At 38.0% G+C, this 14,120-nt stretch overlaps 1 protein-coding gene across 3 annotated transcripts in view; it reads left to right on the top strand.

Moving 5' to 3' along the window:
* The window catches only part of LOC130283893 (transmembrane protein 132D-like), a 1,207,099-nt gene extending 1,198,958 nt beyond the window's left edge, over window positions 1–8,141 (top strand). For all 3 annotated transcript variants that reach the window (XM_056533602.1, XM_056533611.1, XM_056533592.1), the window contains exon 9: window positions 774–8,141. In XM_056533602.1, the coding sequence (XP_056389577.1) occupies window positions 774–1,949 (1,176 nt within the window). In that variant the 3' untranslated portion in view covers window positions 1,950–8,141. The remainder of the gene's footprint in view (window positions 1–773) is intronic.
* The last annotated feature ends 5,979 nt before the right edge of the window (window positions 8,142–14,120 follow it).

Genomic DNA, 14,120 nt, shown 5'->3' on the forward strand with positions numbered 1-14,120 from the left:
TCTTTATTCAGACTTGGGTAAGAAGGAGAAGTTAAGTAGTAAGCTTTTATATGACATCTACATCAGTTGTAAAATATCTAAATGCTAGTGCATAATGAAAATGAATTAAAAAGTTTCATTCTGGAGACTTTAAAAAATAATTATTCAAAAAAATTCCTCCAGGATAGCTTAAACCTAGCTGTTCTGTCTGATAAATTGTAAAGTGTTTTCATTTGTTATTTTATGTACCTAAGAATGAATCATTGATAAAGAATTTTGTGAAGCAATAAAGAGAATAATTTCATATCTCCAAGGATTTAACCCTTCTTGATCAAAATTTTAAAAACAGAATGGGAAATGGTATATAGAACTGCAGTAGAACAGTTGTTATTGCTGTTTCCTGAAGGTTACATATGGTACTTTATAACTTCTTACAAGTAATCAGAGAAAACGTTAAATGAATGCATATACCAAATACACAATTCTATTTCATTTAAATACACAACTGCGATAATTTAAGTCAGTGTATGATAATGTCTTCTGACAGTCACTTTATTATTCCACTGTTAAAGTCACATCCTTATCGCCTCAGGGACTCATTGTCTTTTTAGAACCAGTGAGAGAAAAAAACACATTTTATTGCAAAAGAAATTTAAACTAGTGTTTTTATGTCTTAGAAATGAATTTGTGCCCTTCACCTCCTAGTAGTTTACAATTTATTATAGTATAAAATATTTTCTTCCATTGAACTGTTGTTGTTTGCTAAAATTTGTCTTTTCTTGTTTTGCATACAGGAAGTAGAGATCAGTTGTTGGGTCCAGTTTAGTGATGGTACTGTAACACCTCTGGATATCTATGACTCCAAAGACTTTTCACTGAGTGTGACATCTTTGGACGAGAAGGTTTTTTCAGTGTCTCAAGATTCTAAGTCCAAATGGCCAATTTTTTCAGCCATCGCAGAAGGACAGGGAGCTCTGGTAAAAGTAGAACTCATGATAAGTGATTTATGTCAGAAGTCTAAACGCAAAAGTGTTCTTACAGTTGGCATAGGGCACATAAGAGTTACGTTTGGTCATAATAATGGAAGTAACAGTAGAAACGTAAACTACAGGGATCATTTTGAAAACCGTCCCACTGGTAGAAGACAGAAAATTCCCTTTGAACGAGCAAGACCTGATATTACCTACTTTGGTACACCATCCATGGAGAGAGATATCCAGAACATGAACAGGGCTACCACTGACCAAGCTCAGTTAAGTAATAAGAGGGAGGGAGGAGGTCTATTAGATGATGATGGTCATCTTCCAAATATCCCCATGGATTTTACTAGTTTTCCTGCACAGGTCGATCTACCTGGTAACAACGGTGATATGGAAGAAAATGATCTTGTCCAAAATGCAAGAGGATTAAGTGACTTGGAAATCGGAATGTATGCTCTGTTAGGAGTCTTTTGTCTGGCCATACTTGTCTTTCTAATAAATTGTGTGACATTTGCACTGAAATATAGACACAAACAGGTCCCTGTGGACGAACAAGAGACCATGACCCATTCACATGACTGGGTTGGACTTACAAATCAAACAGAACTATTGGAAAATAGCATAAACTTCCCTTTGCAGCAAGAAGAATGTATTACAGCTGTAGATAGGGGAGTAACTATTGCGGAAGGTAAATATCTCCTCACTTCAAATCCTAGTAAAACTGTAAATGGACAGACATACAGGTCTGCAGAGACTTCCTTCAATGAAGAGAAAGAACAGAAGGGTGAGCCTGCCACATCTCCTACCTCCAAAAGGAAACGTGTAAAATTTACTACTTTTACCACCACTCCTTCTGAGGATGGTTGTCCCAATATTAAACCTCTTTTGGTGAGCAATGAAGATGATATAAAGTGGGTTTGCCAAGACATAGACATGGGGGAATGCAAAGAACTCAGAAACTATATGGAAAGGTTACATGAAAATGTGTGAAGAGATGTCAAAGTGTTTAGTCGTTCGCACACAGGATATTGCCTCATTAGGGGCTAGTTCTATATCCAATATATTTCTTCACTGGATATTAACTATTAAAAAAAGACAAAGTAATCAAAAAATGCACAAACAAACTTTTTATGCAGACTTTTACAGGGTAGAACACAACCAATGTAATGCAAAGTCTGGTAAAAATGCAAAGTTGTGTATTGTATGTAATGTGTCATGCAAAGTGCATATTCAAGATAATAATTATAATAAGGAAAACATTTTCATTATTATTCAGAGAAAGAAAAGAAATCACAATGAGAGAGATTTATTGCAACTAGTTTGAAGAAAAAGTGAGAGAACTGGCTGTGGCAACAAATTATATTCCAGGTCTTGCTTGTCAGAGGCTACTTGGCTACTTTGCTCCTATTTTCTTTTGCACCACTTTTGATAAATCTCCCTTACAGCTTACCATAAACCATACAACAAATCATTAAAGTATATTTTTTACAGTACATAAGTTTAAAAAGGATATCTTGCATATTGCAAAAATTCACCTGCTGGGACCAAGAAAAAAAATGGAAAATTCTATTTTATCTAGTCCCAGTCCCCTGCAGCACCCAATGGCTCTGTCCATTCCCCTTAATATTTTGTGTTCTTCCGGCTTTCTAGACAAGAGCTTGGTGCAGGACCTGCCAGCCCATCTAATCATCAGCCACAGCAGTATTTCATCTCGGCCAGTGGCAGGTCCTGCTGTAGGCAGGTCCTGCTTCGAGTGCTCCCTTTTGGAGCAGGAAGAAGAAAGTAGATCTGGAGACCACACAAAGGCCAACAGGAGGGGTAAAGGACCAACTGGAAAACAAATAACCACTTTAATAGTGCTATTAAATCCTATGGTTTCAGCAAACAAAAATAATCTGTGAAACCCTTATGGAATGAGTTACTGTCATTTAAAAACAAATATCTTTTGACAAAAGTTTTGATCAGTCAGGGTATATGTGCTGAAACTCCCACCGATCTCTAGTTTTGCAGTGGTAGAACAAATCACTCGAAAGGGAGACTCACTTCCCAGCTTGGCACTCAAACCATCTTCCTGTAAGACATGGGCTCCATAGACTTATAATGAAGCCGGGCTCCTGCAATGTCACACTGAGCAGGGAAGTGAAACGTGTTTTTGCATGCTTCTCCCGGCCGTATTTTGGCAATGGTGAGAATTCCAGCACTGAGACCCTAACCAATCAAAACTTTTGACACCAAAAGCTTTTTTTTTTATGACAATAATGCTTTAAATGCAAAAAAAAACTATTAAATGTTATGCCTTTATGATATGTGTTTTATACATTTAAGTACTGACAACATGTCCTAATGAATAAAAAGTAGTTTAAATAAAAAAAATTATGTCTTAAACATGAATGAACTAGAATCAGTAGTTATAACCTCCAAGTGTTCAGCATTATTAAAGGATTAATCCTATCCCCCCTCTCCACACCATGGTTCTTGGCTGAAAATGCAGGTGTTTGACCTTTGATCCTCGTTACCAATAGGAGTTACTACATTCCTGATAGTTGTCAAACTGTTATATGTATCAACCAACTTTTGGTTCAGAAAAACAAACTAAACTTTTGCATTACATGAGCATATTGTATTCGAAATAGCATCTTGACCTTACAGCACATAAACAGTACTGCCTTTAAGCCTTTGATAGGTCAACTGTGCTTGTGAAATGTCACTGAGTTGTACTAAATAAGTGAGTCAGTCAATTTCTTCCTCTCATATATAGCCAAATTATACTGTTTAGCACCGACAACCTCTTACAACCTTTTCATCTTTTTTTGTATTAAGTTATAGACAATTACCATTATTTGTGGGAAGTATGCAACTTCCTAAATAAGAAAAATACCATCAAAGTAAAAAAATATTTTTTTCTTTTTTATTACATGGTTTGAAAATTGCTGTACTGTAGTGCATATTCAATATTTCTCATGAGAAATTATAGTAGAGTTTTAAAATGTTATTTTTTTTCCAAAAAGGCCATATTTCCATGCATCCATGTTATCTGTTGTATTATTAGTTGCATTAAAATACTTAAAAAATATAGGTAATGCCATAGCATATGTGTAAATTGTTTGACCTATTGTATTTGTAATAATAGTGAGCAGAGTATGTTAAGTTGGAATTACATGTCTAAAGGCTATGCAAAATGAAGCAACTTTCCAAATAGTGTTCATAAACAATTTCCTACCGTTTTTCATCAGCAAAAAGGAGGGGTTGCACACCAGCTGAAAGTGTGGAACAAAGGGAGGGAATACATGGAGGGCAGCTCGAACAGGCTGTAGATGGAGATTGGAGAGGAAAGCACACAAAAGGCAGTTTGTAAAGGAGAATCACATAGAATGTGTACTAGTTTAAAGGAAAATCAAAGCCCCACAGAAACTTCTAAAGCCTAAAGAAAAACTTAACACAATATTAAAGACAAAAAAAAGAAAATATTTTTGCATCATAAGTATAAAGCAAGAATTAAAAAAAAAATTATTGTGTCTGTCTATAGCCTTCAAATGATGCAATAAAGCCAGGCCTAAGGCCTTAGCCATAGTTCATGTGCTGGCTCTGAATTCTGTCCATATAGCATTAGCACAGATTGTCAAGCTATATAGTTGTTTTCCAGGAAAGGTTTTTACACCTGAGGTATTTCCATAAAAAATTTTTCATACACAGAATGCTTTACATGACTACTTTTTTCTGTGCTTAAAAGAAGGAAATATGATAAAATATGATGGGTTATACAGCACATGTGCAACTTGGAAAATCCTTACTAGATTCTGATAACAAGCGTAGTGCAGATTGGCTCAACACTGCCACATTTCTTTATAAATGACACACAGTATTTGCACTACTTTTTGTGCTATATGCACTCTATATGCAAGTGGTATGTACTTAAATGAAGTGGAGGAACCTTCTGAATAACAGAATGACATCTTAGGGTAAAAACAATGATAGTTGCAGAATATGGATGTTCAAACGCATTATTATTATAATAAAAGTTATTTGACATGTGTAAATATGTATAAACATTACAATAGGAAAAAGGTTAGTTAGGTATTCAGACTAGATTATCATATCTATCATAGAAAGTCATATTATAACATAGTCCAAAACCAGAACTGATGTCCTCATTTTGCCTGGTGTCAGTGTACCTATTTAGCTGGGTAAATCTCCCAGCTAATCTCAGTGTGTGTTTCTCAGTTTGTATTTCTCCTAATATTGCCTATAGTGCCCAGATACAATCCTACTTTCAACTACAAATGTTGTAATATTAAATAATATAATGAAAAATTATTTGCATGATACCAACGTTCACCCGCACTATTACCCAATACACAGGGTTATAGTACGGGTGAACAGGAGACTGATGCAGGTTCTCGGACTGCTATTCCCCCTCTTTCAGCGCTGACTTAAATATTACTAAGCGATGGTCACGTGAGTGCTTGTGCCTACTGAGCGTTCACGTGACCAACACTTATGAATATTTAAATCCAGCCGGCGGGCCCGCCTCAAGAGCGCAAGTCAGTACTGAAAGAGGGAGACCTTCGGAGGATCGGGGTTCCAGACTGCAGGTAGGTATAGCAGTTCGAGACCCTGGGTGACCCTTTTGTTTTACTTTATTATATACATAGATAAAGAAGTAAAGCTTAAAATAATACTGATGGTCATCATAACCAAGGGCAACAGTGCAAAACAAAACCGGTGCAGTGATTATATACACATATATGCTTGTACATTAGAATTATATTTATTTTTACAGAATGCATCAGTTTAGACATATTTATCTTCATAGCAAAACCCCTTCAAATGAAACATAAAACAATGATCCACTGTTATCTGTTTCCTTGGTTGCTAATCTCGCACTATGCATATGCCCTGTGTTGTAGAGTCTGCAGGGCTTTCGAATCTCCAGACTCTAACATTCACATGCCCGCCATCTCGCCTTCTGTACGAGTGTGCCATCCTTACACAGTTAATCACATCTTTCAGCTCTACTTATTTGCCACCAGTGTAAATATAGAATATACATGTAGCATGTTAGCTTCTTTGCTGTCATTTTAGGTGCATAATGTATGCCTGACATTTTCATTATGTATTCATGTGTTATATGTTGTAAATTTGCTTTATCAATTCTGTACACTCCTATACTGAACAAAAAGGACAACATAAAAACAGGGCAACAGTTTCTAGGAAACTCGTAAGGAAGTACAGGTAATCTAGAGAAAAATAGCTCCTATAAGCCCTATACATTTCTTTGGGTGATATGTTATGGCTGCATTCAACTTAGATGTTGTACAATGCTGTAATAGGGCCATGTGCATAAAACCTTACATGTATACCTAAAGTCCGCTGTCTGCATTTACATTTTCCAATTTTTTTAATCATGTTATAATGATATAGAAAGGCTATATAAACACAGCTAAAGTAGCCATTTCTTAGAAATAATAGTTCCTTTTTGTTATTTTTTGTTTAAAATACATAACTTTGCTCTTTGTTATTTCTTTACTGCTTCCATGTGATTGTCGCTTGGCAACCTTGGGCAGATACATTAAATTTCATCTTTTTTTGTGGTTGACTGGAACAAGGGCTGTTGAATTTAACAATGCTTACAAGGTAATGCCATTTAATTAATGTGAAATTCTTCATTTTTGTGCAGCTGTTGATGTGGTTTATATATAGAAGGCTAAAGCCAATTAGATGAGATATACAGTAAAAAAAAAACAGCAAAACTTTTCATTTCAAATACATCTGCTATATGACTGACTCTATGATGAATTTAAGCAGAGTGTAAGCACGTTCATCTCAAATCTTCTGCTGGTGTGCGTCTATATGAGTCCTGATTTATTAGAAGGTTAGCTTTGTGATGATGTGACATGTTGGCAATAACCCTAAGTCCTGGTTCCATGGAAACACAGAGTTTCTTTATGGGACTTATGGAAAAACAAATTCAATTCTTCCCAATTGGAAAGAAAGTTTCAACTCTCCCGATTGGTAAACAGTACAGTTGTAAGAATAAAGGTTATAGAACAGTTATTTTTTATGTATTAAGACTCATTCAACGTTACCCAAACCCATTCTATTTATTATTTTTTTTAAGTTAAATCTGAGGCATACAAGTTGCAAATCCGTGGCGGAAACTCAAGGGTGTGCCTCAGACTTCTGCCACACACTATTCTAAACAAAAAAAAAAGTGAATTCACAGAAGCAGAAGGCATGAAAAGTCCCAGAATATGAATGGTCCCTCATTCTAGCCTTACTACATCTAAAATACTAATGTATTTAGATTTTTTTTTTACATTTTAAATATAGGAAATAGAAAATAATTTTTTTTCTACATTTGTTCATATATTAAGCTAGTTTTAAATAACTGTCACTAGATTTTCAACATATGGCTTTTACATAACGAAAATGCATTTGAAAAGTCTTATGACCCTTTCATCTTTCTCATTTTGTTAGGTTGTGGCCTTGTGATAAAATTTAAAAAATGAAATAAATTTCAAAAAATATTCCCCTATCATTCTGTACTCAATTCCTTATAATGACAAAGTGAAAACAAAACGATAGGAATCTTTGCTCATTTACTGAAGGGAAAATGAAAATCTTTCATTGACATAAGTATTCAGACCCTGCACTCAGTAATACCTTTGGCCGCGATTACAGCCTCCAGTCTTCTTAGGTATAATGGCATAAGTTTTGAACGTCTAGATTTTGAGATTTTCTGCTATTTTTCTCTGCAGATCCTCTCAGATTCTATCAGTTTGGATGGGGACCCTTGGTGGACAACCATTTTTGTGTCTCTCCAAAGATTTGGTTCAAGTTAGGGTTCTATGTGGGCCACTCAAGACCATTAAAGGGGTATTCCAGGCAAAAACTTTTTTTTATATATCAACTGGCTCCGGAAAGTTAAACAGATTTGTAAATTACTTCTATTAAAAAATCTTAATCCTTCCAATAGTTATTAGCTTCTGAAGTTCTCTGTCTAACTGCTCAATGATGATGTCACGTCACGGGAGCTGTGCATGATGGGACAATATCCCTTGCATGATGGGAGAATATCCCCATAGGAGCTGGACAGCTCCCGGGACGTGAGTCATCAGAAAGCAGTTAGACAGAAAACAGCAACTCAACTTCAGAAGCTAATAACTATTGGAAGGATTAAGATTTTTTAATAGAAGTAATTTACAAATCTGTTTAACTTTCCGGAGCCAGTTGATATATATATATATATATAAAAAAAAGTTTTTGCTTGGAATACCCCTTTAACATAGTTGTCCTTTAGCCACTCCTGTGATTGTGTGTCTTGGCTGTGTGTCTTGTTGTAAGGAGAATCTTTGGCCCTGTCTGTGGTCCAAAGCACTCTGGATCAGGTTTTCATTAAGAATATCAGGTTTTCATTAAGAATATCTATAACTTACTGTATAAAGCGGTGGGGTTCTGCTTAGGGAAATTACATATTTAAAAAGGGGTTTCAGAGAAATGGAAACTTTGTTGGTAGAAAAGGTAAAATCCCAAATGATGAAATATAAAAACTTGAAAAATGAGGAGAACTTTGTCCAATTGAATAAGGCGCAGGAGGAATTAGCCAAATACTGTATTTATCGGGGTATACCACGCACCGGCCTATAACACGCACCCTCATTTTACCAAGGATATTTGGGTAAAAAAAGTTTTTTACCCAAATATCCTTGGTAAAATGAGGGTGCGTGTGTCTGTTGTGTACCCCGATACACTGTTTCTTACCCCGCAGAAGCCCCCAGGAAAGGTCGGGGGAGAGAGGCTGTCGCTGCCCGCTTCTCTCCCCCTGCCTTTCCTGGGGTCTAGAGCCCTGCTGCCGCCGCTTCTCTCCCCCTGGCTATCGGAGCCGCTGTCCCTTCTCTCCCTCTGTCTATCGGTGTCGCTGCCCCATTGCCGGCGCCGACAGACAGGGGGAGAGAAGGGGCAGCGGCACCCATTGCCGGCACCGCTGTCCCGTTGCCTCCCCCATCCCCGGTTGTATAATTGCCTGTTGCCGGGGTCAGGTCTGCGCTGCTTCAGGCCTCCGGTGTGGCGTTCCCTGCGTCGTTGCTATGCGCTGCGAGACGCAATGACGAGTGACGTCACTCGTTATAGCGCCGTGCCGTGGAGCGCATAGCAACGACGCAGGGGACGCACACCGGAGGCCTGAAGCAGCGCGGACCAGACCCCGGCAACAGGTAATTATACAACCGGGCATGGGGGAGGCAACGGGGCAGCGGTGCCGGCAATGGGTGCTGCTGCCCCTTCTCTCCCCCTGTCTGTCGGCGCCGCTGCCCCATTGCCGGCGCCGCTTCTCTCCCCCTGGCTATCAGCGCCGGCAATGGGGCAGCGGCACCGATAGCCAGGGGGAGAGAAGGGGCAGCGGCACAGATAGACAGGGGGAGAGAAGCGTCAGCGGCGCCGATAGCAGGGGGAGAGAAGGGGCAGTGGCATCGATAGCAGGGGGAGAGAAGCGGCGGCAGCAGGGACCCCAGGACAGGCAGGGGCAGAGAAGCCGGCAGCGCTGGTGATCTCTGCACCTGAAAAAGCCGCTGAAGTTCATTGATTTAAAGCACCCGCTTTAAATCATTGAACTGCAGCGGGTTATCGGCGTATAACACACAGGTAGACTTTAGGCTAAACATTTTAGCCTAAAAAATGCGTGTTATACGCCGATAAATACAGTATCAGGTGGAAAAGTTTTTTTTACCTCAGAGACAATTTACTGAGAACGGGAAGCCATTGGCACTCCTTGCTACAGTATTAAAGGCTCAAGCAGATAGACCAGTATTAAGTAGTATTATGAATCAATTTGGACAGGTGATTAATGATCAGCAACAGCTAGAACAAATATTTGTCTCTTTTTTTTTCCAAATTGTATACCTCTGAGTTGCAGGTCTCGGATAGAGAAATTGAGGAGTATCTGGATCAGATCAGTCTCCCCAAGCTGACAGATTCTGAGAGAGAATACATGGACCTACCCATAGCATTAGAAGTTGTAGAAGTTACAAGATCTTCTCCCTCTGGTTCTGTGTCCGGACCAGATGGTCTATCATTTGAGCTTTACAAAAGACTTAGGGAGATGTTTGCATACTTATTGTGGGAGACGTTTAGGGAGGCCTCCTGGGAGGGTGAGCTCCCATCCTCTATGGTGGAAGTTCAAATGGTTTTGATTCTTAAAAAAAAACAAGGACCCTCTTAAGGTGGACAGCTATAGGCCGACATCTCTGCTGAATGCAGATGTCAAGATCTTTGCGAGATCTTGGCAAATAGATTGAAACGAGGGGTCAGTAGGTTTGTTCATATAGATCAGACGGGCTTTATGCCTGGAAGACAGCTTTTTGATAATCTTGAATGAACTTTTATCAATATACAGGCCGGTACGGGGGACCTCCGCTCCATCCTGTCATTGGACGCAACAAAGGCTTTCGACAGGGTGGAGTGGAGGTTTCTCTGGGTTTTGTTAATGAAATAAGAATTGTGAGAAAACCGTCACACACAGGTAAAGGCACTATATTATGAACTGAACTAACTTTACAGCCACTGTAGCATAGCCAAATAAAAAAAAAAATCCTGGAATACCCGTTTAAGAGAAATAGATAGATTTAGATTTTTTCAGATACAAAGTGCACATAGCTTTTTTTCACTATTAAACACCATACCATATTTGATGAGCTAAGAACATTAGAAGGCTCAGGTAAGAAAAAATTTGGTCAGACTATATAAAATTTTATGTTTTGAATTTACTAAAAATTTTAAGAATAGGTTTAAAAAGAAAGGGGAAGATTCACTAGGGTTAATCACGGAGGCACAATGGAAGGCAGTGCTAAGGAATGTTAAAACTGTTTCAATAAATAACTCAGGTTATTTCAATAAAAAATTTTGCTCAGTATATATTTCACTCCTGTTAGTTTAAAGAAAATAGGTCACTGGAAAGAGAATAAGTGTCCCAGATGGCAGAAGGAGCTGATTTTTTTCATATTATGTGGGCATGCTTGGAGAGAATACAAGATTAAAGGGGTATTCCAGGAAAAAAAAAATTTTTTATATCAACTCGCTCCAGAAAGTTAAACAGATTTGTAAATTATTTCTATTAAAAAATCTTAACCCTTTCAATAATTGTCAGCTGCTAAAGTTGAGTTGTTGTTTTCTGTCTGGCAACAGTGCTCTCTGCTGACATCTCTGCTTGTCTCGGGAATTGCACAGAGTAGAAGAGGTTTGCTATGGGGATTTGCTTCTAAACTGGGCGGTTCCCGAGACACGTGTCATCAGAGAGCACTTAGACAGAAAAGAACAACTCAACTTCAGCAGCTCATAAGTACTGACATTATTAAGATTTTTTAATAGAAGTAATTTACAAATCTGTTTAACTTTCTGGAGCCAGCTGATATATAAAAAAAAGAAAGTTTTTTCCTGGATAACCCCTTTAAAATTAAAACAAGATTGCAGGTTGAGAATGAGTTCCCCCCCCCCCCCCCCCCCCCCCTTCCGGTGCTATCAGGTATTCAGGAAGGCAGCTTGGAACAAGGAGAAAACTCATTAAGTTACTCATTATGAGGGTCTGGATGTCCTCGAGGGTCCCAGGTCTTATGCATTGGTATAATTTGGTAGATAAAATTATGAAATATGAATTATTATCCTGTAAGGGGAATAAGAAACAAAAATTAAGTTAAAATTTGATCTGGGAGGGTGGAAGAAAAAGTAAAGAGGTGTGTGAATAAAGAAATGTGAATCTTAAAATGTTGAATTTTTTTTTTCTTTTGTACCCCCCCGGGTGTCTGACGTTTCTAAGGGGAGAGAGGGTGGGTCGGGAAAGGGGGATGACTATGGTAATTTATAAGAATATTTTGTGGATTGAGTTTTTCTCTTGTTTATTTATATGTATGAACAATGGAAAATAATAAAGGTCTATTAAAAAAACAACAAAAAAAAAGAATATCTTTGCACATTTTTCCATTTAGCTTTCTCACAACCCTGACTAGTCCTGAAAAGCACCCACACAGCATTGAGCAGGTGATGAGCAGTGTCTGGTTTCCTTCAGACATGGCACATAGAATTAAAGCCAAAAAGTTTAGTCTTGTTTCATGAGACCAGAGAATCTGGTTTTTCAATCGTGTGCATTTTTTTTTTTTTTTTACAAAATCCTGATGGGCTTTACTGTGTCTTTTATTAAAGGAATGGCTTATTTCAGGCCACTCTGTCATAATGCCCAGATTGTAGAGTTCTGCATTGATGGTTGACCTTCTGGAAGTTTCTCCTCTCTGCACACAGGATCTGTGGAGCTGACCATTGGGTTCTTGATAACCTTTCTTACCAAGGCCCTTCCCCCCTTGAATATTTCGTTTGGTGGGGTGATCAGCTTACGGAAGAGTCCTGTAGGCCACTGTGCTCTTGCAATCTTTTAGTGCAGTAGAATTGTGGTTGTAGTCTTCTCCAGATATTTGCCTCCACGCAATCCTGTATCTGAGCTCTACAGGCAGTCCGTTCCCCCTTCAGTTTTCACTCTGACATGGATTGTCAGCTGTAAGACCTTCTATAGATAGGGGTTTGTCTTTCCAAACCATGTTAATTTACTCAATTTACCACAGGGGACTCCAGTCAAGCTGCAGAAACATCTTAAAGATGATGAAGAGAAATAGGAGGCCCCAGAGCTAAATTTCAAGTATCAAAGGTCTGAAAACTTATGTCTATGCAAACTTGCATTTTTTCATTTTGAATAAAAAAAAATCTAAAATATCTAAAATATCATTTTCAGATTTTCATTATGGGGTATTGAAGTGCAAAACAGTGGGAAACAACATGCTATTTTTTAATGTAGCATAAGAAATCCATAAGTAAATAACAAATGCTGAAAAGGGAAAGGGTCTGTAGACTTTACAAATGCATTGTATACATTTATTATTTAAATTTTATTATTACTTAAAAAGATCTGTTACAAACTCCTACAAATAGATTTTACTAGTGTTAAGAGCTTTGGGTGCCCATTTTTACAGTCTTTTTGGTACCTCCTCCTGTTTATAGTTTGTCTGACAATTCAGAGAATCGTTAGATGGGCGTGAACTTAATTTTGTTAATTGGAGGGAATATCAGGAGATGGTCAGGATTATACAGTCAGGGAAGCGTATAAGGCAGATACACCCCTCATTTTCAAACCTTTTACACCCCCTGACTATATAAACACCTCATATTCACTCCCATTATTAAAATGATATCCCGCCCATCTGACTGATTCCCTGAATTGTCAGACAAACTATAAACCCTCATATCTCAGGAACAGGAAGGCATTTCAAGAAACTGTAAAAGGGTGTGTGATACCTTAAGTAGTGTTGCTCGCGAATATTCGCAATTCGAATATTATTCGCGAATATCGCATATTCGCGAATTCGCGAATTTCGCGAATATAGCGCTATATATTCGTAATTACGAATATTGTTTTTTTTTTTGTTTTTTTTTGTTTTTTTTTTCTTCACAGTACACATCACTGTGATCACCCCTCTCTGCTTCCAGCTTGTGTGGTGTAAAGAAGGCTGTAATACTACTGTGTGAGACTGGCGCCCCGAAAATTCGCATATACGAAAATTAGCATTTGCTAATTTTGCGCATATGCGAATTTTTGCGTGTGCTAATTTTGTATTTGCTAATATTCACATATGCTAATTTTCGCATACGCGAATATTCGCATATGCGAAAATAAAACGAGACTATAACGAATATTCGCGAATATATGACGAATATTCGTCCATATATTCGCGAATATTCGCGAATTCGAATATGGCCTATGCCGCTCAACACTAACCTTAAGCTTTAAAGGGGTACTTCCCTGGAAAACATTATTATTATTATTTTTAAATCAACTGGTGCCAGAAAGTTAAATAGATTTGTAAATTACTTCTATTAAAAAATCTTAATCCTTCCTGTACTTAACAGCTGTTGTCTGCTCACTTTTTGAATTTCCTTTCTGTCTGACCACATTGCTCTCTACTGACACCTCTGTCCATTTTAGGAACTGTCCAGAGAAGGAGAAAATCCCATAGCAAACCTATCCTTCTCCGGACAGTTCCTAAAATGGACAGACGTGTCAGCAGAGAGCACTGTGGTCAGACAGAAAGGAAATAAAAAAATAAAAGAATATACAACAGCTGATAA

The sequence above is a fragment of the Hyla sarda genome, chromosome 1 (genome assembly GCF_029499605.1).
Source record: "Hyla sarda isolate aHylSar1 chromosome 1, aHylSar1.hap1, whole genome shotgun sequence".
Taxonomy (NCBI): domain Eukaryota; kingdom Metazoa; phylum Chordata; class Amphibia; order Anura; family Hylidae; genus Hyla; species Hyla sarda.